General features: G+C 37.4%; 1 protein-coding gene across 4 annotated transcripts in view; it reads left to right on the plus strand.

Moving 5' to 3' along the window:
* The window catches only part of fhit (fragile histidine triad diadenosine triphosphatase), a 328,718-nt gene that overhangs the window by 260,895 nt on the left and 41,191 nt on the right, over positions 1 to 26,632 (plus strand). For 2 of the 4 annotated variants that reach the window (XM_084101375.1, XM_084101374.1), the window contains one exon: positions 3,877 to 3,945. The exons of the other annotated variants lie outside the window; for them this stretch is intronic. In XM_084101375.1, the coding sequence (XP_083957501.1) occupies positions 3,877 to 3,945 (69 nt within the window). The remainder of the gene's footprint in view (positions 1 to 3,876; positions 3,946 to 26,632) is intronic. 4 annotated transcript variants of the gene reach the window in all.

Consider the following 26,632-nt stretch of genomic DNA (forward strand, 5'->3'; position numbering starts at 1 on the left):
GGGACACATTCTTCTAATGAACAAGTGGTTTAACTAAAATATATATATTTTTTTTTTCTTACATCTACAATACACGTGAGTAAACACACCTTCTTAATCCTTAAAAAAAAAAAAAAAAAAATTATTATAAATAGTTCATTAATATCACGTTTTTGGAGAGTTTCACCAAATCCTTAACTAAGCTTATCTGATAATTTAACCCTTTCCTCACCAGCATTTCCTTTTTAAAAAAAGTTGCCAGCCACCGCCAGTGTTTTTGATCATTTTTCACCAAAGTTTCATGGCACCCAGAATATTTTGGTGTATGAATATCTGAACATGCAATATATCAAAAGAAAGAACCGACCTGCTTTAAAAAATAAATAAATAATAATAATATATAGGCTATTCTAGCTTCTTGCATTCTTTGTTTTAACAACACTTGAATGTGGGTAAGTTTCATAAAAAGGCAACATTTTGCACAAAAAGCTAAGAAAATCCCATTTATGTCAAAGACTACATCCGGATCAATTTCAGAACGATGATCAAAACACAGATGGAGTAGATTGAGTCCATCAGCACTCCCAAAGCTTCACAGTCCTGTAGCTCGTCCTGGGTCGACATTTCATTCTGTAACATTAAGCAGTTTTGATTTGTATGCTGTTTAATGTTGATGATCGTGTTATTTTACATATGCAAATGCTTACATATGCTATCGCTAGTTTCTGATTTTTCTTCACATGTATTTTGATCCGGAGATGCTGTACTCTTTCAGATGATGTGTCATAGCGCCCCCTACCATATAACAGTGAAAACACAGAAAGCCGGAAAATTCCGTCAACGGCGGGGAAGCGTTTCCTCACAAATGACGGAATTTTTTGTCAATGGCAGGGCAAGAGTTAATAGACTTGTTGACCTTGCAGTGTTGTGCCTGAATGCGTTCATTGAACGATAGTTCATGAACTCGTTCATATTTTGGGTGAACGTGAACTGAACGTACTGTATTACTGCCTGATGAACGTTACTGTGAACTCGTTCATTCTGGTGTCTGTGAACGGCACGCTCTCTCAGTTTAACTTCGTTCAATGGAGTGCCAGATTTCTATAGAGACTTCCAGACGAAAACCCGGCTAAAACACACTGTAAACCGGCGGAAAAAACACCCAATCTGGCAACACCAGCCGATCTCGTTCATCAAAATGAACAAATTTTTTTTCGAGTCATTTCGTTCATTTAAGGGGCTTTAAATGTTATACTATTAACTGGCAAATTCCCAGAACACATCCACCTACGCAATCTTGATCATATTCTGAATTAAGAAATCATTATAATGCAGTCAAAAAGTTTACAGGGAACATAAATAATTACTTTACCTTCCAAGTCTTTCGTTCATTTGTCACGTGACAGACGCAATGAATAGATCGTTCATGAATGACTCATCAAAACAAAAAGCAGCAAGGAGGCGTCGTATGATCATTTAAACGAGTTTTATGACAAGGTAGGTGAGGATGGAAAAAATCTGACGCATATCTTCAGTGTTAAAACTGATCAAATAATTGTCTGTGGTTCTATATGGGCTGTGGCAATCATTTTGAAAAATAATATCTCGCAGCAACATGGAAAAAAAGAACTATGAACTAGTTCATTTTTGGAACTGTGAACTTAGTTAAAATTTTTGAAGTATGAACTATGAACAAATTAAAAAATTTGTGAACTGAACTTTGAACTAGTTCATGTAGAAAGTGCACTTTCCCAACACTGTGACCTTGACATACAAGATCTGCAGGCATGGGCGAGGCTAGCCCCTTTTTAGGGGTGCTTCAGCACCCCTAAAAAGGAGCTCAGCACCCCTAAAACTTGGAGTAAGAAATGTTGTTATTCTAAAAATATATACTGTATATATATTTTTTTGTCTTTGACAAGGTTAAATAATGTTCTTCATCTTCAGTCGGCAGCAGCGCCAAGCAGAGCGCAGGTCAGAAACAGAGGCGCGCGTGTGTGTGTGTGTGTTTGTTCATCTGAGCCTCATTGGTCTTTCACTTCTCGTCAGTGTCAGAATATTTGAGATGACCAATCAAATCAAAGTAGGCGGGCTTTATGTTCACAGAAGCTGCTGAGCGCGAATTTTACATGGAATTTTAGCAGCACGACTGACGCTTCAGTTTACGGTCAAGTGCGAGTTAAGAAGATGTAAGTAGCTAAACTAAACATTTTATATTTGACAGTTTTTTAGGTCATAAATGTTAAACGAATGACAAAAATAATTAGAAAACTAATAAACTTTTGTCTAATTTCGCCATTTTGAGCTGAAAATAGGCCTATATAACGTGTAATTATGTCATTGTGAGGGGACAAGAAACATTAACAAAGCTGTTTTCATAGGCACAAGATTAATAATGCATGTGTACATGTTGAGAATTAATATAATACAATTTGTAGCCTTCAGTAAATTAAAAAAGTTCAGCTTTAGGAGGGGAAGAGACAGGGCAAGATCAGGAGACTGAGAGAAAAAGAGAGTGATGGAGATGAGGAGAGAGCAGGTTTTAAATCTATTTCTTATCCTTTTTGGCCTTCAAACGTCTTGAAATGCACATATCAGAGAAATAAAAATGTTTAACCCCATAACAACCTCACATTTATGACCTCTTTGATTATAAAGCCCTGTCTACGGTCATGTATTAGGCCTAGATCAATAATGAATGTGTACATATTGTGAATGAATTTAATAAACTTAGTTACCTAGCTTTCCTGGTAGCTTTGTCTGAAAATGATTCATAAATCAACCTATCAGTTGACCCTATGTTTACTTTCTTCACTGACAGACACAAATGAAAAGCCTATATCAGTCAAAGCTCAGCTTTAGGAGGGGAAGAGACAGAGCAAGATAAAAACAAAGAGAAAAAGAGTGTGATGCTGATGAGGAGAGAAAAAAAACAGCTGCCCGCACATGGTTTTAAAGCTGTTGTTATTCAATTTTTTTGGCCTTCAAAACATCTTAAAATGCACATATGTAGATCAGAGAAATCAAAATTTTCTCGGGGGAGCATGCCCCCGAAACCCCCTAAATACCTCGCATTTGGTACCTCAGTGATTATAAAACCCTGCATTATGCATGTTACTGGATGATTGAATGAAACTAGTTAATAATGCGCATTAGACCATAAACTAACTTTATTTTTAAATCATACCCTCATTGGGGGCTGAGCCCCCCTAAAATGAAAATCCTAGAATCGCCCCTGTCTGCAGGGGTCCTTTCCTTTCTATAATGTCATTTCTTTCTATGATATAATGACTTGGCTTTGTTGGTCATACTAAATGTTGACTTTGCTAAATAAATAAATAATAATAATAAAAAAAGTGTAATTTCATTGCCCTAGATAATGCACCTAGCCCTCCAAACCAAAATGCTAATGTGCAAAAAAAAAATATGGGATTGAAAACACTGCAAATATGTTGGGTTGGCACTTTATACTAAATAGCTAATGCTTTGTTCATTAAAACAGAGCGTGTTCTACTGGGACTCAAATTACGTTGCTAATGTGCACCCAAGGAAAGCACAGTTCTGCAAACTAACTGTGCAGATGGCCAAGTTTGTGACAGCATATTGCAGAAGGGAATTCACTGAGGACATCTGACAAAGTCAATTTAAGTTTTAAAATCCTAAAAGAAGTAGTCTTAGAGGTTTACGGATGCACGCTTGGTGGAATTTACAGTAACTCTTGCATGATTTAAGAGAAGTTAACAGTGAAAAGCTGCCAGAAGACTATGTTGTAATGAAGGAAGTGATATGGAGGGTGGTTGAGTGTACCTGTCCTTACTTTCACTGACAGTGACCTCAGCTTTGCTGAATGAACGTGTTTTTCGATTAACCACCACTCGTTTCGTCTTGTAATTACAGCATGTCCATGTCCACGTGCTTCCGAGAAAGGCTGGAGACTTCGAGAAGAATGACAGCATCTATGATGAGGTGAGGTTTAACTGTCTTACATGTTCCAGTTCATGTATTACATATTGTCACATACATTCTGTCAGTACGTGGAACTTTGTACTGTCACCATGCAAGTAAAATTTACATCTAATTTAGTTCTTAAGTTCTTGTAGGGATAGCTCACCACAAAATGAAAATGATGTAATTCCAAACCTGAATGCATTTCTTTCTTTATTTTAACACAAAGTAAGTTATTTTGATGAATATTTAACATTTTTAACAATGAAAGTCAGTAGGTTTCCATCCAAAGTTGTGAATTTGACTTAGGTGCAAACGTGGAATATCGCATAAAACATTTGTGAATGAAGTGCAATTTCAATCGCCATGAACAAAGAGAACAAAATTGTCACTTTCTGGGAAACTGCCACAAAATATATGTAATAAAACAATTTTTTGCAATCGGGGAAGCCACTGTGCTTCTTTTTCCTACATCATAAGTGTCTGATGGCTGGTGTTTGGGAACAGAATCGTGTGAGACAGTATTGGGAGGAAATTATACCACGTCCTTTTGATTACAGACTTTGGCTCAGGCATTTCAGAATGACCAAGTCAACATTTGAGATGCTGTGCATTTCAAAAGTCCAGATATCCAATCATAATCTCTGTTAGGGCAAAGTCACATGAGTTTTTTGTTGGATTTATTCGGTAAATGCGTTTCTATCATAGTTTGTGCAAGTCTTGTTATCGGATAACTTTTTTTTTAATCCTCCACCATTAAGCGCATTTTTAAAAAATGTATGCGCATCTTGGCCTTTCCATCCATCATTTTTTTTAAGCAACATCCCAAAATTTGCATACAAATAGGTGAATGGAAACAGCTAAAAATAGGTGAATAGAAACAGCTGATAAAGTCCAAAAGAACATTGGACCCATTTCATTATATCAACCATATAATGAAGCCATCCATCCATCCATCCATCCATCCATTTTTGTACTAGTGTTATTTGAAATTGTACATATGTGCATAATTCATGATGTGAATAGTGTTACTTAAATTAGGCTATATAAATATCTATCTGTATTTTTAAAAGTATAGTACAGTCATATATAGAATGCAATCAATTGTAATCCTTCTGAGTGTTGAAGTATGTTCTTACTAATGCTAGCCTGAATATCAGCAGGTTCATATGAATAATCCACTCAACCTATCTATAAGCCTTGTTTTTTTAATTCCCAAAAGCACTTGGAGAGAAATGAAGGGCCTCATCAACAGTGGTCGACCGGCGCATGATAAATTAGCTTGGTTTTAATTTGCATGTGGTCATGAGGGTTATTGTAGAGTTTTGCTGTTTATATTTTCGGTGTCCTGCACGGCAAATGAGAGAGCTGTTTTTGTCTTCCTATAAATAATGACTGGGGGCTGTCCCCCCTTACCTTATGCTGTTAAATGTTTTATAAGTTAAACTAGGCGCATTTACTCTCTCATAAAGCCAATTTAAGAGGCGACAGGGCTTTAGCGTCCCACTGCTACTGAAGATTACTGAAGAAATGTTTTTCAAACAGGTACTTGTCATGTGCTTTATGCTGTAGTAATTGTACCTGGCAGGAGAGTGGGAGTAGTGTCACATATCAAGCCAAAGGTTTTTTGTGGAAAATCTATTTTGCACTGGTGTGTGAAAAAAGTAAATACACGAGCTAATCATCTAGAGTATGACACTTTCTCTGGCCTGGTCAGATCTTACGACAAAATCAAAAGAATGAAGACAGTATTTTTTGCTCCAAGACTTTCTTTTTTTTTTACTGAAATGGAGAAAATTGCTAATTAGAGTATTGATAATAATGGGAATTACAAAAAAGAAAATAAACAGTAAAACATCTGGACATTTCATATAAGAGGGATTTTTTGCAGCTTTCATTATTTTTTAAGCTAAATATGAATGAATTAATTACTTAGATAGGGAAAAAGAACATGAGGAAAAGATATTAATCTATACATCAGTTACATTGTACAAATTTTGTCATGTTATGTTTAAATTTTCATAAAGAAAATTCTCATCAGAAATGTTAGGTAATGCAGGGTCCAAAGTTTTAAAGTTGAGACACTCACACACAGATATATAACGCATATTTTAAAAGCTTTTTTGTAAAAAACAAACAAACAAAAAATTATATATATATATATATATATATATATATACATATACATATATATATATATATATATATATATATATATATATATATATATATATACATATATATATATATATATATATATATATATATATATATATATATATATATATATATATTTGCAACCGTTATGTTAACAGCATTAATAAGATATTTCTGTCATAAGAACAGCTATTCAGCTGATGGATACCTTGCTGCGTTGTCATGGGAACATCCCAGGTGAAAATACCGAGGAAATTACGTTGTCTTTCGTTGCACCCTTCATCAAGTGCGTTCCAAACGGCTACATAATGGCACACAAGTGCCCTGCTCACTCTAAAGTCCCACTTCAAGTTCTCTGCCGTCTGCCCTTCGAAGGGAGCAGGGCATAGGGATGCTCACGAGCTATAACCACATCCCAGCCGGGTTCGTCACTGATTGGGGTCCCCTGGAAACATTTCCGTTGTGGTCTGTGCCATTTGCAGCGTGTTTCTGTATTTGGTTGTGTTGTGAGTATTTGGAGCACACATGTGTTGTGAAACTGATGAATATGTTTTCTTAATTTGCGGGTGTTCTTCTATTTGCATGTGTTTTCTTCAGTAGCGCGTTGAGCTCTCTCGGCCACCGTATGAAACAGCTTCTCGAACAAGAACAAATATAGGCCAGGACTTGATTTTGTCCATTGGGAATTGATTGGATAGTTGGATGGTTGTGGTTTGCTCTTGGTCGATTTCATTTGAGTGACAGGTTGCCCCGCCCTCACGCCAGTAAACACGTCAACAGAAGAGAAGAGATGTCACTGCCAAAGGAAGGGGAAGTTATTTTCACTAAAGATTATGAGGGCACATGACTTTTTTTCCCTTTTTTATATATAAGGATGTGCATTGATAAAAAGTAAATATGGAGTAAATAATGCAATATATAAAAGAAAAAAAGTGAAGAAGAAAAAAGATGTGATGTAGATGTAATGCCGTCTTCTCTATTTTCAACCAATATGCTGAAAAAAAGTAGTTAATTTAGTTAACATTACTAAAGATACATTTTCTGCTAAACTGCTTTTAGCTTACTTTTATTACCATGTGCAATATAAAGTCATACATTATCCAGCATACAAAAACAAATTGGAGGTTTATAGTAACGTTTTAGCAAAATATTACAGCTGTTGTAAAGAAAAGAGTTTAGTAGATTTATAGACAATCTCACACAGAATTTGTGAGACTGCAGTTTTTAAAGACACTATATCCTTCAGCGTAACAAAAAAGTTGTGAAAGTGAATACATTTGCCATAATATGTATTGAGAAAACAATCAAAAAAGAAAACAATCAAAATAGTACAAATTAAATGAAACAAACTGAACAGGAAAACACAAAACCCTCATATCCGCAAATGGGATTTACCCCAATTGAACATTTGTTTATTTAGGGCATCAGTGTTCCTTCACTGTAAACAAAGTTTGCTACTATACATATTAATCATATAGTAGACAACAAAGTAGGACCAACATGACTAAATTTTGTCCACAAATGGCAACAGCTTCTGCATAAATATAAAGAGCATTAATCCTCATAATGGCTCATACTGCTGTATGTAATGATCTCTTAAAAATGAATTGCTTGTCTTGCAGCATTCCTCATTTTTATAAGCTTTAGGTTAACGTGTCTGCATAAGAAATCAGGGTTTCACTTTATTTTATAGTCCCTTTAACACATTCTGTTGACTATAAGCAACGTTACATGTCTACTAACTCTCATTAGAGCATTAGTAGATATTAGTAGACTCGTAGGGTTAGGGTTAGAATAAGTTGACATGTAGTTGCAAAGTTACTTATAGGAGGAGCATCACAATAAAGAGTTAGCAGATATTAAGCAGACAGCCTACTAATACTCTAATGAGAGCTAGTTGACATGTAGCAAAGTTACTTATAGTCAACAGAATGTTACCAAAATCAAACTAACCATAGTGCCACTAATCGTATTGGCAACACAGGCTCATTGGAAAAACATACCTGTGGCAACATTTTTGCAGGAACTTGAGAAACCTTACTGCAAAGAAAAATATGTGCAAGTGTGCCTGGACAAAAGCTGTTTTAAACGCAAAGGGTGGTCACATCAAATATTGATTTGATTTAGTTAATAGAAGTTAATTGACAATTAAAATCTATTTGTGACATTATTTTTGAAAGCATCCTCACTTTACAGCATTTTAACACAAGTGCCTTAAACTTTACACAGTACTGTAGCTTTGGAGGTAGGTGAGTCCATAATTATTATGCAAGTCGATTCTCTGATCATATTTCTTTTTCAAGCATATTTTACCAATTCCAAACCATAAGTCTTCATAACTACTTTTTGTTTTGTTTGTTTTGTATGTAATCATTTAATCAAGTGATATATAATTGTAAACGAGGACTGGAAGTGAATAATGCCTCATATTCAGATGTGCATAATTATTAAGGAATTTTCTTACAGGTAAAAAGGGCCAAGAAATAGATTTAACTCACACTGAAAGTCAAAAATTATTAAATGCCCTTGAGAAAGATGCAATTCTAATGCAATACTAGAAACTCCCTGTCTGACTTGAACTGTTGCTGGTATGTGGCCAGAGCAATAAAACCCCTTAAACAGTGCTACAGGGAGACAAAAGGACAGCTGATCCATGTGTGTAACCATGTGTCCCCCCAGATACAGTATGTCCTTGGTGGAAAAGTAGAGTAACATCGTTTTATTCACTAATAAGAAATGACTTGGAATCATTCGTTTGTGAATCAGACTAAAGTTGTTTTAGACTACAAGAACAACTCAATAGAAATACACTTCTTGCTAATATTCTGTGGAAAAAATCCAGTCCAGACTGCACAGGACTATATGTTTATTCAACCAATGGAAGACATGGAGATATTCACGAAAAGAGCAATTATTTTTGCAGTTCAGTAGAAATTGCACACTTTAACATCCATACTTTGAAGAAACTATACAAGTGCCAGTTGATGAAGATTTTAGTTCAGCCCTTTTATCTTTCAAGTCCTTTTATCTTCCCTCTCCTTCAATTCTGAACAGGCCTCATCCAAAGCACAGGGCCCAGAACTCCAGGCATCACAGTTAGGGTGTTTATCCAGCACGGTTAACAATGGGACTCCAGCTTGGGCTTTTATTTGTCACTTTATTGAGACAATGTGACATGCTACAGTAGACTCCCGCAGCGTGGTCATAAAGAACCTGACAGCTCCTGTGTGAAAGATTCAGTCTTCAGCACAGCTTTTGTGCTCCTGCTCTGTCTGATGTACCTGATGGCATTTCCACTTCCCTTTGCAGTGTCACCTTGCCAAAGAAAAGACTATCGCTGCTTATCATACTTGTTTTCTTCCCTTCTATTCTTCCCTTTCTCGCTTTTATTTCTTTATCGTCGCCTTTATATTTTTTCTTTTTTAATTTTCTTGTCAGTCAATCGAATGGTGGTAGAAGGTAGTTTATTCTCCTTTATTTACCCCAGACTAAAAGTTCTCTCAATATTTGCTCTCATTCAAATTGTTCCAAACCTGTATGGCTTTCTTTTTTTGAAATTCTGAAGAGTTTCGCTGATCGCTCTTTTTCATGCAGTTACGATGAATGAGGACTGAAGCTTTCAAATTTTCAAAAAGACACAAAACACCATTAAACTTTCATAAAAGTAAGTATGACTCATGCTCTATATTCAAAGTCTTCTGAAGTCATCAACTATCTCTACATGTGTGAGAAACAATTTAGGGCCAGATTTACTAAACAGGGCAAACTAGCGTGAGAGCGCAATTCCAAAATGGCGCAGATGGGAGTGGAAAGTTCTGCGCTTAATCTACTGACGACGTGCAAATTAAAGAACACAGACGCAGCCGGATCATTTACATAATGACCAACGCAATCTACAAAGAGCAGCGCAAATTAGCGTCTGGTTTGAGATTTCGCCATTAAATAATGGCACAAATACCATTAAATTGACTAGCGCAAACCATAGTAAATCACCTTGCATGATTCATTTAAATACTCTCCTCCCATAAATTTTGCATCTGAAAGGGAAACAACTACAGATGCATTTGCAATAAGGTCAGCCGCAAAAATAAAAAGAGGGTTTGCGCTGGCGCAAGCTGTTAGTAAATCTGGCCCTTAATATCTAAATTGGTATTCTCTAATAATCTTCCTTTCCATTGAGCCAGTCCACCCTGATCGAGTTTGTGAGTCATGAACTGAGTTCAGACCAGTTTTGTGAACTGAATTTGACTTCTTGAATGAGGCATCGCTGTGTGTCTGTGGATAACGACTCAAATTTTGGTAAAATGGGTTAAGAATATGATACATGTCCTCTTTGAAACTTAAAAGCAGTTGCATGTGAAAGAGCGACCAATGCAATTCTTCTTTCTGTTGTGTTCCACAGTGTAAATAATGACAGAATTTTCATTTTTGGGTAAACAAATCCTTTAATAATAATTCAAGATTCGAGTTTGACCAAAACCTGCAGCAGAAACTTTAAATGGGATGTTTTCTTTGCCACTGGATGGATTCCAAGAACCAGGACTTTATTTGTTTGCTGTCTCTCATTTCTCATCCCTAATGTATTAAATGGCCATTTGCTAAATGGTGTGTTGAAAGATGCCACCATGCTCGTGGAGAAAAAAAACCCCCAAAAAAACAGAAACACAACTATAGAGGTTCTTGGTTTCATGAAGTGCTTTCTAATCTCACCAACTCCATCCTCTCCGTAAAGGTCAGTGATTTTCAGAAATAAGTGCTGTGACCTTTTTTTAATCATGAGAAGGAAAGCAAAAGTGTTGCACTTTAACGGTTGTAAATTTGAAACAGGACCATGAGAGTTTATTTTTGAGTTATTTAATTATATATTTTTGGAGTTATTTTTGAGTGAGAGTTTAGCCCTAAAATCATGCAACAGATGACAAAATGTTCATTTTTGACTGAACTATTCCTTTAAAAAAGATGTTCATTTCACAATGTGCTTTGTGATACTGTTCCTTGTAATATTAAAATTGTAATCCAGTTTTGGATGCAAGATCTAATCTGATCATTCATTAATCTTTCAAATTCATAACATAAACTTCTGTCTTCACTGCAATGCCTCTTAAAAGAAAGCTGTTATAAATCCATACAGCTTTCTGCATCTAAAGTTTTATTATTATTATACAGCTACTATTATAACTAACTTTTTTACTGGCCAAGAATAATGGCAATTATTCTTAGAATAGGTTAAAATTTAAAACATTTAAAACATAAACCAAAATGTATACAGTTCCCCAGTTAGGGGGGGGGGAATCAAATTACAAGCAAAATCACATATAAATACAATGTAACAAAGATACAAATGAAATAGGTTTCAGGTTTTTCAGGTAGGTCTGAGTTTTCAGGTATAAACATTTAATAAAGTAAGCAAATGTAAAATAACACTGCATATCTTCACTGTGTATTAATTAAAATACTTATCAATTAATATACTTATCAAATAGTTTCTTATTAATTAATCAATCCTTATTAAAGTTACAAAAGTTATTCAGTCAAGAGCGGTGAACTATTTTTTTCTTTGTCATTTGTTTTTTGATTAACGTTAAAAACAGTTTAACAGTTTAAGAGCAAATGCACATATCTAATATACTGATACTAATACACATGTGTTTACTTTCTCAACTATTTACAGTATGTTCATTTAAGACATAATTACAGTGAGGAAAATAAGTATTTGAACACCCTGCTATTTTGCAAGTTCTCCCACTTATAAATCATGGAGGGGTCTGAAATTGTCATCGTAGGTATATGTCCACTGTGAGAGACATAATCTAAAAAAAAAAAATCCAGAAATCACAATGTATGATTTTTTAACTATTTATTTGTATGATACAGCTGCAAATAAGTAATTGAACACCTGAGAAAATCAATGTTAATATTTGGTACAGTAGCCTTTGTTTGCAATTACAGAGGTCAAATGTTTCCTGTAGTTTTTCACCAGGTTTGCACACACTGCAGGAGGGATTTTGGCCCCCTCCTCCACACAGATCTTCTCTAGATCAGTCAGGTTTCTGGGCTGTCGCTGAGAAACACGGAGTTTGAGCTCCCTCCAAAGATTCTCTATTGGGTTTAGGTCTGGAGACTGGCTAGGCCACGCCAGAACCTTGATATGCTTCTTACAGAGCCACTCCTTGGTTATCCTGGCTGTGTGCTTCGGGTCATTGTCATGTTGGAAGACCCAGCCTCGACCCATCTTCAATGCTCTAACTGAGGGAAGGAGGTTGTTCCCCAAAATCTTGCAATACATGGCCCCGGTCATCCTCTCCTTAATACAGTGCAGTCGCCCTGTCCCATGTGCAGAAAAACACCCCCAAAGCATGATGCTACCACCCCCATGCTTCACAGTAGGGATGGTGTTCTTGGGATGGTACTCATCATTCTTCTTCCTCCAAACACGTTTAGTGGAATTATGACCAAAAAGTTCTATTTTGGTCTCATCTGACCACATGACTTTCTCCCATGACTCCTCTGGATCATCCAAATGGTCATTGGCAAACTTAAGACGGGCCTTGACATGTGCTGGTTTAAGCAGGGGAACCTTCCGTGCCATGCATGATTTCAAACCATGACGTCTTAGTGTATTACCAACAGTAACCTTGGAAACGGTGGTCCCAGCTCTTTTCAGGTCATTGACCAGCTCCTCCCGTGTAGTTCTGGGCTGATTTCTCACCTTTCTTAGGATCATTGAGACCCCACGAGGTGAGATCTTGCATGGAGCCCCAGTCCGAGGGAGATTGACAGTCATGTTTAGCTTCTTCCATTTTCTAATGATTGCTCCAACAGTGGACCTTTTTTCACCAAGCTGCTTGGCAATTTCCCCGTAGCCCTTTCCAGCCTTGTGGAGGTGTACAATTTTGTCTCTAGTGTCTTTGGACAGCTCTTTGGTCTTGGCCATGTTAGTAGTTGGATTCTTACTGATTGTATGGGGTGGACAGGTGTCGTTATGCAGCTAACAACCTCAAACAGGTGCATCTAATTTAGGATAATAAATGGAATGGAGGTGGACATTTTAAAGGCAGACTAACAGGTCTTTGAGGGTCAGAATTCTAGCTGATAGACAGGTGTTCAAATACTTATTTGCAGCTGTATCATACAAATAAATAGTTAAAAAATCATATATTGTGATTTCTGGATTTTTTTTTTTAGATTATGTCTCTCACAGTGGACATGCACCTACAATGACAATTTCAGACCCCTCCATGATTTCCTAGGATACTCGCTATCATTTTGTGTGAATGTGTCTGCTCAAGTGCAAGAAGACGTGAAAGAAAGCCGAGACGTGGATTTCCGGGTGCGTGCTTCAGATGTTTCGATTCTTCTTGAACATTGCCAAGGTTTAAACATTCGTGATGACGCAGTGCTGGTAAAATGTCCCGAGCGTCGTTCATGTTTGTTCATGTGCATTGTTAGAATTCATAAAAATGTTACTGGCCAATTGATGAGTTTTATATACATATACTCGCCAACGCTGATCTTTTGGTGGGTGTTCATTTTAGGCCCTGCCTTAACCTAACCTTAACCCATGTGGTTACATTATATTACCAGTACTTTCTTGGATAAGTACACTGTAAGTACACGTACTGTAAAATAAAGTGTAACTTTATTCTTTTGGCTCAGGATATTTAAAGTGAAGTTTACCCAAAAAAGGAAATTCTGTCATAATTTACTCACCATCATGTCGTTCCAAACCCCAACTTTCATTCATCTTCGGAACACAAATATTTTTTATGAAACCTGAGAGATTTCTGTCCCTACCGCTTTGTCGCTTCACAGAGTTCATAAAGAGATCACAAAACTAATCCATATGAATTGAGCGCTTTAGTCCAAATATTCTGAAGAGACTCGATCACTTTATATGTTGAACAGATTGAATTTAGGCTTTTATTCACATATAAACATTCATCAACGCACACATCAGTTATGGCTCAAGCATGTTCACTTGACATGTGAGAACCAATGAGGTTCATTCACATGTAATGCAGCACATTTGAGCTTCCACAAGAAGATATTAAAAATATCTTAATTTGTGTTTTGAAGATGAACGAAAGTCTTGCGGATTTGGAAAGACATGAGGGTGAGTAAAGGATGACAGAATTTTCATTTTTGGCTGTACTAACCCTTTAATGAGGAGATATTAAAAAGACAGAGTGAGGATTATTATCACACTCCTGCCAACCTATCGGCAGGGAAACGTTAAAAATGGTTCTAGGTTGAGAGGACAGTCAGATTCTGCCCAGGGATCTAACTTTAGAAATCAACATTTAATCTTTCTTTTTTTCTTCAAACTCTAGAAGGGGGAAAAGGAATCTAATTATGAAAAGCAAGATGAACAGAGGCCTGCCACATATGCCAAAATGTGAAATGTGTGTTATGCCCAATAACAACGAAATTGCAAAAACCATGTTTTCAAAAAGGTTTCCCATAGATTTATATGGCAAGCAGCCAGTCCTATGCCAAAGGAAAGAAAATACAGTTCATATTGATATCAATATGAAAACTTTGCCTTTTAAAGATCTCTTGAGGTTTATTAAAACTAAGAGAAAATGCCACTGATCTGATGTTTGAATAAAATGCAGTTATAAATGCATAACAGTGTTGGGGAAGCTTTGAAACTGAGAGACAAACATGACCAACAGCAGCAACCAACATAGCATAAAAAAAAACAAAATAAAAAAAAAAGTGAAATGTGTAGTCAAAAGTGTTCATTTAGAGATAATATCATCCCTTTATCCGGTCTAAAACGCTCCGCCTCAAAATACTCCACTGAATAAGTCTCACTTATTTATAGCTCTGATTGTCTTTTATCTCACTGATTTTACCCTTCGTTTCATTATCTACACAATCAATACATCGTCCCCAGACTTCTCTCAATTTCAGAGAAATACACTGAGCCGCTTAGAGGCTTTGAAATCAAGTATCTCATACTTTCTTTCTCTTGTACCCTCTTCTTTTTTTCTGCCCTGATGTCGTTTGATAGCTTTGTTCATTAGATCGTTATCGATGGCTCCTTCTCACAAGCTATGGCGGAACAGTGAGCGAGCGATCATATTTGGCGTAGCGGTTGGGGGCGGCAGTGTCTCGGCTGTTATTTGGGGCGTGATTTATCGTCAGGCCCTCCTTCCTCCGCGCCAGAGTTTCGGCGGAAAAACAAAGACGGGGGAGAGGGCAACGTAATGAGAAATATCAATGTATTCTCATGTTCCTGCTCTCCCTGACAGCACACAATCCATCTCTCTGACACTCACCTAGTTAACATTTTTATCAGAGGGCCAGGACTCGTCATTTTTTACCCCCTTCCTCTAGACGAGAGTATAAGTCTCCACTAATAGTTTAGATAAAGATGAAGAATCAGAAAAATAGCTGCACTGCTCCTCGTGAGAATGATAAACAATGGAGCCAGCAGTTGGTTTCTTATTTTTACCCCCTCATAGCTCTTTTTACAGCAATCACTGTACCAACCTTAAGGTTTGTGTTACCAGCATGACCTGCGGTTGTGAGCCGTAGCACTCAGTGGGTGCGCCTCCCTCAGGGAAATGGAATGAAATGGCAAACTTATTTGCAGGCTTTTCTGATGACCGGTTGTGCATGTTGAATATGGTAAATGTGACCCTTCTATAATTGAGTGTGCATGATGGCAGTGTCCACTGTGCAGTGAAGCCAATATCTTTATCTGGATCTGTTGCAATGGTAAAATTATTTGTATCCATATATGTATTCAACCCGAGTGGCAACCTTCCGGTCTCTCTCTTGAAGCCAACACGGAAGTGACTTAAACTGCAATTTATCGACTGGCCGCTAGAGACGGGCTCCAAAAGGGAGTCAATTCCATACAGTATATCCCCCATGTTAAAATGTCCAACTTTACAGCAGAAAAAAATATGTTTACAGCCTGGTACAAAAATTGGTTTTGGTCTGTATAGCTAATTTTGCCCTTCATGACAACTGTGAGGGGGGTGTTTTTTTATATATAACTCATCCGTTTAAATTATATTAAGCCTTAAAGATCTGTAAAATTAAGGGCGTGAAATGACAATAATGTGAAATGACACAGGGAAAAAGTATTGAACACATGAAGAAAGGGAGGCGCAAAAAGGCATGGAAAGCCAAGACAACTGCTGAAAACTTACAGTAATTAAAAAGCAATCCAGCCCCCTGTCAGTGGAAATTAATAACAGCTGGTTCAGTCCCAAATGATGGCCTACAAAAAGGTCTCATTGCCAAGGTGTCACACAAGACACATCTCATGATGGGTAAAAGCAAAGAGCTGTCTCAAGACCTTCGCAACCTAATTGTTGCAAAACATAATGATGGCATTGGTTATAGGCGCCATTCTAAGCTTCTGAATGGTCCAGTGAGCACTTTTGGGGCCATAATACGGAAGTGGAAAGACAATAATTTCACCATAAATTTGCCTCGACCAGTGCTCCTCTCAAGATTTCTGATAGAGGAGTGAAAAGAATAATCAGAAGTGTTGTCCAAGAGCCAACACCAAGTTGTATGGTGTTTTTAGGGTAATGTCCACTGCCATTTCTCATCCAAATATGGTGTGTATTATGGCATCCAAACAGTTCAATTTTGCTCTCATGTGCATACAGGCCATGGCGGTGGAGTGCATTACTTACTGTTTTCTTTGAGACAACAGTACCTGCTATCTGCAGGTCTTTTTGAAGCTCTCCACAAGTGATCCTTGGCTCTTGGACAACTCTTCTGATTATTCTTTTCACTCCTCTATCAGAAATCTTGCGAGGAGCACTGGTCGAGGCAAATTTATGGTGAAATTATTGTCTTTCCACTTCCGTATTATGGCCCCAAAAGTGCTCACTGGACCATTCAGAAGCTTAGAATGGCGCCTGTAACCAATGCCATCATTATGTTTTGCAACAATTAGGTTGTGAAGGTCTTGAGACAGCTCTTTGCTTTTACCCATCATGAAATGTGTCTTGTGTGACACCTTGGCAATGAGACCTTTTTGTAGGCCATCATTTGGGACTGAACCAGCTGTTATTATTTTCCACTGACGGGGCTGGATTGCTTTTTAATTACTGTAAGTTTTCAGCTGTTGTCTTGGCTTTCCATGCCTTTTTGCGCCTCCCTTTCTTCATGTGTTCAATACTTTTTCCCTGTGTCATTTCACATTATTACACATAACTTAATTTCTGAACTTATTTTTGTTTGTTTCTTTGTATGTATGACTTACTTGGGTTGTTACCAACATCTGGTGAAAATTTCATGTCAATAGCACCTTTGGAAATATATTTACTGAGAAAAATGATGACGTGTTCAATACTTATTTCCCCCGCTGTATGATAAGTACTACCGGTTTGCAATTTCAAGCAGCAAAACAAGCTGTTTCATACAGCAAAAAAAAGGAAGCCTTGCACATTCAAGTTACACATGGCCATGTCAGCTCTTACGTTAAATATTAGGTTTATATACAGTATGAATTGCTTACTATCTATTCCATTGATCCTCAATCCCATACCCCGTCAGTTCCTCATCATTTACTGTCCTTCCTGTAATGTCTTTGTAAACATAAAAAAGGAGAATGGCTTTATTTTTAAAACATACAAATTGCTGGTAGCTACTTGCTCTGGTAATTGGTACTATACTAAATATGTTTACTTTCTTCTAAGTTGTATTTATAAGAGTCAGTCAAGGAAGCTAAAATTATTTTAGAAAAATGTAATAATCCCTTACATATAAGTAAAGGAAACAGGCGTGAAAAAACATTATATCCAGAGGAAGCAATTCAGAGACTCCATTTCTTTTGAGCAGCGAACAGACATTTATAATGCAGGATGAGTTTTATTCATAAGTAATCACACAGATGGCGGCAGCCTTGTTTCCTTAGCGCTGTCTTTCCCAGTGCCAGGTGTTGATCTAAGAGAATAGAGAACTGTGTCTGGCAGAACAGAGGATATTAGTAACAAATATCTGTCTGTCAAATCTGACTTTCCTCTTGGTCGCTACATCGCAAACTTTTACTTTTAAACCCTCCCACCTTGGAAAATGACCTCTTTGGTGTTTGCCCTGTCCTAGCCAGATAAATGAAACAAAGATGCTGTCAATATCCATAATGGTTTACCTGCTGTAACACTTGACCTTTCGTGTCTTTTGCACCCTTTCCTACAAAAGGAAGAAACAAACAAAAACAAACCGTTCTCTAAAATGCTTCTGACCGAGTATCTGTCATTTTGAGCTGTCTAGCGTAAGAGCAAAGTTCTATATATTGATTTTAGCATTTGCGTTTTTTCTTTACCGCTCTCTGCCCTTTTTTCCCGGGTACTTTCCTCTTACTGTCTTTCTTCTTTGAGTCTTCCATCTGTCTCAGTCTGCAGAGGACACAGAGACATTGTGTCTTTTATAAGGTTTTGATGATGCATGTTAATTATGCCAGAAACTGCAGAATAGGTTCAGCTACTGTAAAAGTACATGAAAAAGGCCTTAAAGTTGCTTTTATGTTTTTTTCTTTTTCTTTTTATAAGTTTCACATTGTAAATCAGGACGCAATGTGGAAAACTAGTTAATTGGCCAGTGAGAGGTTTTGCATATGCATATTTATGCATGACTACACGTGTTCACAGTTTTGCAAGTTAAGTGTGTGTTCATCATGTGACCCATGCACTCGCCAGTAGCATGTAACCTACATAATTAGCTAAACACTGTTCATTTAAGCTAATTTGCATATTATTTTAATTCTGATTGTGCAGTGCTCACATAGAAAACCGATTAAACATATTTGCATGTATGGAAATGCCCAGCTGAAAATAAAAAGCTTTCACAAGTATAGATTTAAAATCAGTAAATCAGTGTTAGTCTCAGTCTCAGACATCATGCCTGTGGCTGAACCTCTGCTGCATAAGGCACACAAAATGGGAAACACAGTTTCGAAGTCGTCATCTGATTGGTTGAATTCTACAGGATGTCCTGAAGACGTGTGTTGCGTTCTTTAACGTTTCGGCTGGAAACAAGCCGTCATGACGCATGGTTTACAACTGTGACAATGAGTGCATATCAGGATAAACTAAATGCTGGATTTTCAAAAGTATGTGAAGTTTGCGCCGCCATTGTTGCAGTACACTTGCACAACATTCTTGAATAAATCATTTATTAGATGCAAGCTGGTCTGTTGTTGTAGGGACATCAACTTTTTGTCATGACGTGGAACAGAAATAACTAATTGGTTGCTTGTCCTTGGCCAGTGAAACCTGGAGTCCAAACCTTCTGCTGTCAGTCTGAAAGTCTGGGTATATACGTGAGATTAAATCGGTATTGACATGCTCAGTAGCGTGCTCCTGACCATAAATGTAAGTAGGGCAAATTTTGGGTCTTTGTGCTATTTTATTATAAAATTTTGTAAGCTTTATATTCTAATCGCTGAACACATCAGACACACTTTTGGCAGAATTCTAATGTCCTTGCGTTATTCTGCCTGAGGGTGGCGCTTGACAGACTTTAGTACACACGACAAACGCATAGAATGCCATCTTAAAAATGTCTTAATGTAGTATTTATTGCCTCTGCATGTTGTTTTAGAAAATTACAAGTTGTGGAGGAATTCCAGTGAGGAAAACAGTCATGTCAATTCTTAGAACAAACACAACAGAACTACTGTATATAAAGGCTATTATGAGCATGTTTAAACTAAAGGATTTATACTTTCATTAATTTGATACGCTGCTCCACATAGGAAGAACAGACATGCCAACTAGTTACTCACCTGATACAGACTAATACACATAGCTGAAGCAGACTGATATTGTCTTGGTCTGGAGCGAGGTTTAAGTAACGTGAAAATAAGCGGGGCAGCCTGAAATCTGCCCAATGACTCTCAATTAGAGCGATCTGCAGTTCCATTTTTCACCACAGATTTACATTGGAAAAAGTAGTCAGTAATACAATAAGAACAAACAATCAAATTACAAATAGCACAAATAAATACAATGGAACAAAGAAATAGCTAAATGAAATAAACAGCTGTTTTGCAGTTTTTCAGGTAGGTCTTACAGTAGTTTTCAGGTACATCATTTGAATAAAGTAATCAAATGTGAAATACTGCATATTCATCACTGTATAAATTAAATATAGATGAATCTTTATAAAGTTACAAAAGTAATTCAGTAAATAGCAGAGAGTGATTACTTTGTCTTTTATAGTTTGATTAACAGTAAAAAAAAAAAAACATAGCGGCAGGTTTATTAGGCTGCTGTCCCTTTAAGTCCGAAGTCTCTGTGTTTTCTTTGTGTACGTTCATTAAGACATAACCGACCATGTTTACCAGGATACTCGCCAAGACTAACGTTTTACATAACTTTGTGTGAATTTGTTTGTTCAAGCGCAAGACGTGAAAGAGAATTCAATCCAATTTGCTGAGGCAGCTTTCAGGGAACTCACTTAGGATGTTTGCGTTCATGAAACTTCTTGACCGGCCAACGTCCTGTAATAATGTGAAATTGTTAATTCTGAAATTGTGATGTAGAGTTCACTGCAGTTTTAATGAGAAAATACTCACCAATGGTGTTGACATGAATTTACACATAGTTTGTCTTAAGCATATTAAAAACACTACATGGACATATAAACAACATTAAAAGCTTGATTTTCTCCACAGGGGGGTTTGACTTTGAATTGTAGAGGGTGAAATAAAGTCTTGGACTGTATAAACTAGCATTAAAAAACAATTTAGATTGCCTGCTTTGATCTACCTCATTTTTTGTTGTTGCTTCTAGCACAGTCTCTCCAAAGCAGACAGAATATGTTCTGTCTTTATTTGCTGTGAATCAGGTTAGCTGGTGTATGGAGAGTGACAGGCGCCAGCAGAGACAGGCAGAGAGGATGATGGCAGCTAACCTTTAACAGAAATCATTTTTCATTTTGCTCAGCTGTGTCCACTGCCCGCAAATCTGCCTAAGAGAGGTGTGTGACGCACCCAGCAGCGGCTGTTCCCTGCGGTGTCGGCCAAGGAACTGTAATTTGATTCCAGAAAACTCTACGGCCCTGAGACACAAAGTCGCCTGGCTGTTTCTCTTCAAAATCTTTAGTTTTTTTTTTCTGATATGATATGCTGTGACTTTTTGCATGAATGTATAATGAACCGAGCAGGTGGGTTTGTTTACGGAGTCCGGTGGGAACTTCTATGGTCACCTCCATATCCACCTCTTAATTTTTACAGGGAATGTCTGAAATATATGTATACATTTTCCATGGATGCTTATGGCCCCTTTCATGTTTCACAAGTCTATGCAACACTTTGAGACAAAGATATGTATAGCATTGGAAAACGCAATGTGTCCCTACTGGCATGGAAAATAGTTTTGGGAATAGAAATCACAGAACATGTTAGAATTTCCACAAATATGTTATGTAGCATTTACATAGATCTGTAACTCAACACTGCTCTAGAAATCTATACTCATGTGGCTCAATTATACAGAGAGCATGCAAATGAAACCTAGTGCCCCTCTTGAAATCAAATAACTCAAGCATCGGTAGGAGGGACTGGCTATATTTAAACAAAAAGCTGATTGAAGAGCCTCTTGCGTTATGTTTTCTGGGTCTATAGAACATTTAGTTCCTGTCCTCAAATCTGATTGGTCGCACAACTTTCCAAGAGAGCTGATGTGACAGTAAACAACACTTACGCCTGGTTCACACCGGACGCAGAAGCGACGTGGAAGCGGCGCGGAACGGAAAATCATGCGCGGTCCGGCGCCTGCCTGTTCACACCAGACGCGTATTCTCCGCGGCGGTCGACAAGCGCTTCTGCAGTGCTATTTTTTACATCATGGGTAAGTAAATAACCTCATAAAATGAATACACCATGTTTCTGTAACCAAGAAGTTTGTACACTTCTTTTATTAATCCGTTGTCGAGACACACACGCAGCCAGAGAGAGAATATGGTAGACAGTAGTAGTGTAGATATACCGTTGAAATATACATCCTCTCTTCAAATTTATTAAATCTATTTTGTTGTGTTTTTTCTTTGTTTTATTTTCATCTTTCTAGTCTGTTTAGATACACAAATATGATCGCATTTGTCACTCGCGGTATTTCAATTTTTGAAAATTGCTTATATTTTGACAATTAACCGGATTGTCTCGTGTTTCTTGGTGTGACTTCCTGCCGGAATTGACGCGGATCACTCGCGGCTCGTGCAAAAAATAGACCAGACGCCGAAACTGGCGCTTCACGGTGCGGGCCGGGGCGCTCCGCGTCTGGTGTGAACGACACCATAGGTTAACATGGGCGCCGAAAGGAAGCGGCCTCCGTTCCGCGCCGCTTCGGCGTCCGGTGTGAACCAGGCCTTAGACTTTTCACTTTTTGTATCATTCAGCTTGTCTGTATTGCTGTGTTCCAGACAGACGGTTGGTCAGTGAATTAGTGGTGAGCCTTTTCTGTAAGTTTCATGGTTACACCAGTAGGTGGCGACAAGTTTTTATTTTATTTTTTTATGAGTGAGTCATTGAATAATTTTTTCAAACAGTTCATTTAAAGAAGCCAATTCATTCAAGAACTAATCAAGTGACTGGCTGCATCTGAATATGCATACTTTCCTACTATATAGTAAATGAAAAACAGTATGTCAAATTGAGTATGTCCGAATTCATTGTATTGTACTAGCCTTATGACATATTATTTCCACCAAGTGTGCATCCACTTTACCGTCTTATGAGGGTTATTGTGAATGGCAGTGAAGCAACGAAACTAATAGGCTGGAATAGGAATAGATCACATGACAAAACCAACAAGTTGGATGTAGTACGTCCAGATTTCATTCATACTACACACATTTATAAAAAATAGAACATACTGTTTTAACGGTCACAAAGTTAATTTTTCAGATCAAATGTAGTACCTACTTAGTATGTGATTTCTGTCATACAATCTGTCTATGGGCGAGTCATTGAATTAGTCACTCAACTAATTCATTAAAAATGCAAATTTTTTCAGGAACTAAACTTTGTAATGGAATCATTCTCTCAAATGAGTAATTCAAAAACACTGATTCCTTTAGCAACAATTGCTAGTTTAGTTGTTATCCTTTTCGTATGAATTTGTACGATACAAAAACATATGATTATTAGAAAAAAGTAAGCATGAAGGTCTACCCCTAAAGATATAAAAACATATGAATGAGATCGTATGCATTAGCCACCAATTTGCCAAAACATAAACTAGTTACGAATTGCCATGATTTGTGTTGAATGTTCTCCTGGGCGAACATGCAGTACAGTTTTCTTGGTCAGCCAGTTTTCTGTATATGAAATCCTGCTAGCAGCCATGTTTGTGTTATATTGTTTAAATAACTTGATTCTATATTGTTTGGCTTGATGAAGAGATTCAGATATAATTATTTCTCCCTCCTATTTTACTCTACCACCATTTAATTCCAATAGCTAATACTTAAAGGTACACTGTGTAGTTTTTTTTAAGTATTTTATTAGCTAAAATCAATGTCTTTATTCATAAATATGTCCTCATTGGTGTAAAATTAACTCTGCCAATGATCTGACTTATCCTCATAAGCAAAGAATTTGTTATCTTTATTTACATAGGCTACATAGGCTAGACATAGGCTAGACAAAAAGCACTAGCCTACCTCAACGCGTTTCCACAACGCGTTTTTGTTCAGAGCCAGCGTCACATGACTGAAACCAGCTGAAACGGACAAGGAGATCAGTGAGAGGCGCTTGTCATTGCCCCGGCAAATTTTAAATGCTGCACTGCGCGGTATTTCATAATGCGGAAGTGCTATTGGAAGACATGTTGTCATAGCTTCTTGGTACATAACGGCTACCATAGTTGCAAGACGCATTTGAATAAGCGAGGCGCTAGAGAGCACTATTCGTCTGAATGCAAAATACAATTTCACCACTAAATGGGAGAAATTCCTATAGTGTACCTTTAAGATTAATTGCACTATAAGGACCTTACCTGCAACATAATTGGCTGTTAAATTCATGAATATGTTAATGTGTAAATTCTGAATATGATAAAGGAGATAAATCGTATGGGTCCACTTTTAAACAGTCTTGGAGCTGATTTCAATTTATTTAAATGAGGCGGAGAATGCTTACAAAAACGAGCAGCATTATCCTCCCCCACAAAAGCACCTGCGGTGGACAGGAGGAAGTATTCTAATCACCTGACTTTTGACATCCCTTCTGCCAAGCGCAGCACTTCTCCGGCTTGGCTTTGTTCTGGGATGATGGCTCCGGCTCAGAGGCATTTATAAACCTGTGGGTCACTTGTGTAAGCGCACAGTAATAGCTTTGAAGATGTGAGACGGAATCCAGAGGAAAACTCTTGCCAAGCATTATTATCAATGAGCAAAAAAGACACTTTTTTACCCCTTTATACAAATAAGGAAAATAATGAATCTCCTAGCCTGGACTGTTAGATGTATTACTCCCATACTAATTTTCCTCCTGAAATGGTGTAATTAAAGACTATTAAGTGTTTAAACCTGCGTGGCAGGAGAGCCGAAGGTCTGGCCGCTTAAGGAGAGTTTTAAGTGCTATGCGCAGAGAGGCATGAAGGTGCTGGAGCTGTTATCAGATCGGCTGCCTAATCGCACCGCTCACATGCAGCCAACCTGCAATTAGAGCTTCATAATGGAGAAGGTGTTATCTCTGCCAAAAGTGCTTCATTTAAGGGCACATTTAGATAAAAGTTTTGCAAAGAATGGAGGAGATTTTCGTCAAATCATTCTAGCAATTGTGCTGCTAAAGTATTGTGGTGGTACCATGGTATATTGGTGCTATCAGATGCTAATGCCATGGTACTTTGACATGTGGGTAGCTGTCAGGAAACTGCTACTTTTCTGATATGTGTGTCTTAGTACTATATGAATATAATTGATTGGATACTAAATATAGTTAACAGGAAGTGCAAATGGTCTTATTCTTATTCTTATTATGTTTTTAATAAAAGGCAATTTGCTTGTCCTCATTTATCAACATCAAATATTTTTAATTGGTTGCATATAGTCAAAACAAAATTAATTTCTGCCTAAATGTTGTTTGAAATGAAAATATGCTTTAACTACAGAAAATATGTAGTAGATCTTTCATGATGGGTATTTTTTTATGTTTGTACTGTCAAGCTCAATTAAACTTAATTATGAACACAAGCAAACATTTTTGCAAAAAACATTTTATTTAGCTGTTGTTTGCCTTTTTTGCCAAATAATTTTGTCAGATAAATACCTGTCAGATAAAGTGTTATGTTCTTCACTCATATTTAAAATATATATTTTTTTAAATTACATATTTTCCTCATATTTTGATGGTTTAATTGATCTTGTAGGGTCCTTAAAAAACAAATATCACTTATTTATTGAATGTTCAGTTATACAGTGCAACAGTCGGGTTCCGGAAGTAAAATCACATTAAGTTTACCCCGTAGGGCAATTGATTTTTAACGATTGATTTTAGAGAAGACAGACCTACCATGAGCTGCTCGGTTGTTAATCAATGATAAGTTTTCATAAGACATCAACCTGTGTTATTTCAAAAAAAAATTTTTTTAATGATCCCGTTTAACAGCAGAATTCCTAGTGAAAAACTACTTTACCCATGATTGTGTAATGAAATAGCCACAGATCAGAGAATCAAAACCGCAAATTGTGCCAAAAGAACACGGTAGGTCTGTCTTTAAGGACCCTACAAGTGAAGTGATACTCCCGTGAAGCACTGTGAATGAAATAATTACGATATCAAACTACTTAAATATATTTGAATTGAATAATATAAATATTTGCCTAAATATCTGATTGTCATTCACAATGCTACACAGGGTTGTTCCTTCATTAAGTACACAGTCTTGTACTTAAAGACAAATTAGACCAGTATTAAAGACAAGACAAGTAGACAAGTATTAAAGACAAGTATTTTTTAACACACACACACAGACACACACACACACACACACACACACACACACGCACAATGGTTATACATTCATATACTGTACAATTTACTGATGTCAAAATGGGCAGTCATACATTGAGACAAATTATATAAAATTAAATGTTATATTTTGACGGGAGCACAGAGAACTTGTAATGGGTGCCGGCCACCGTGTCATTCCCCTCCGCCCCCCTTATAGTGTCCTCACCGAAGCTTGATCCCTGCTGAGTGATATCTCTTCCCAGCCCTAACCGTTTCCGACACCTGCCCTGACATGCCTTTAGTGCCAGCGTGGTGCCTGTCAGCATCATCCTGCCCACCCTGGCCGCCACCCCAGAGCCAGGCATGTTAATCTGGGCATCGGCTGATGCCAATTAACTCCCCTACCGCCCCCTCTGGTTCTTCTTTAGCAGAAATAGCAGCATCTCTTCCTGCCCAAGGCCAGTCCGGCACAACCCTGGCTGATGATTTCACAGTGGGGATGCGGTGCAAAGCCCTGCCCTCGCCAAAGGCACCGCTGTCCTTTTATTTTGTTCATTCCCTGACTAAAGAGTTCTGCTTTGTTCTGGGCATTCATCCCATGTGTGTATTTCAACCCCG

This window comes from Abramis brama (genome assembly GCF_963993115.1).
Source record: "Abramis brama genome assembly, chromosome: 23".
Lineage (NCBI taxonomy): Eukaryota > Metazoa > Chordata > Actinopteri > Cypriniformes > Leuciscidae > Abramis > Abramis brama.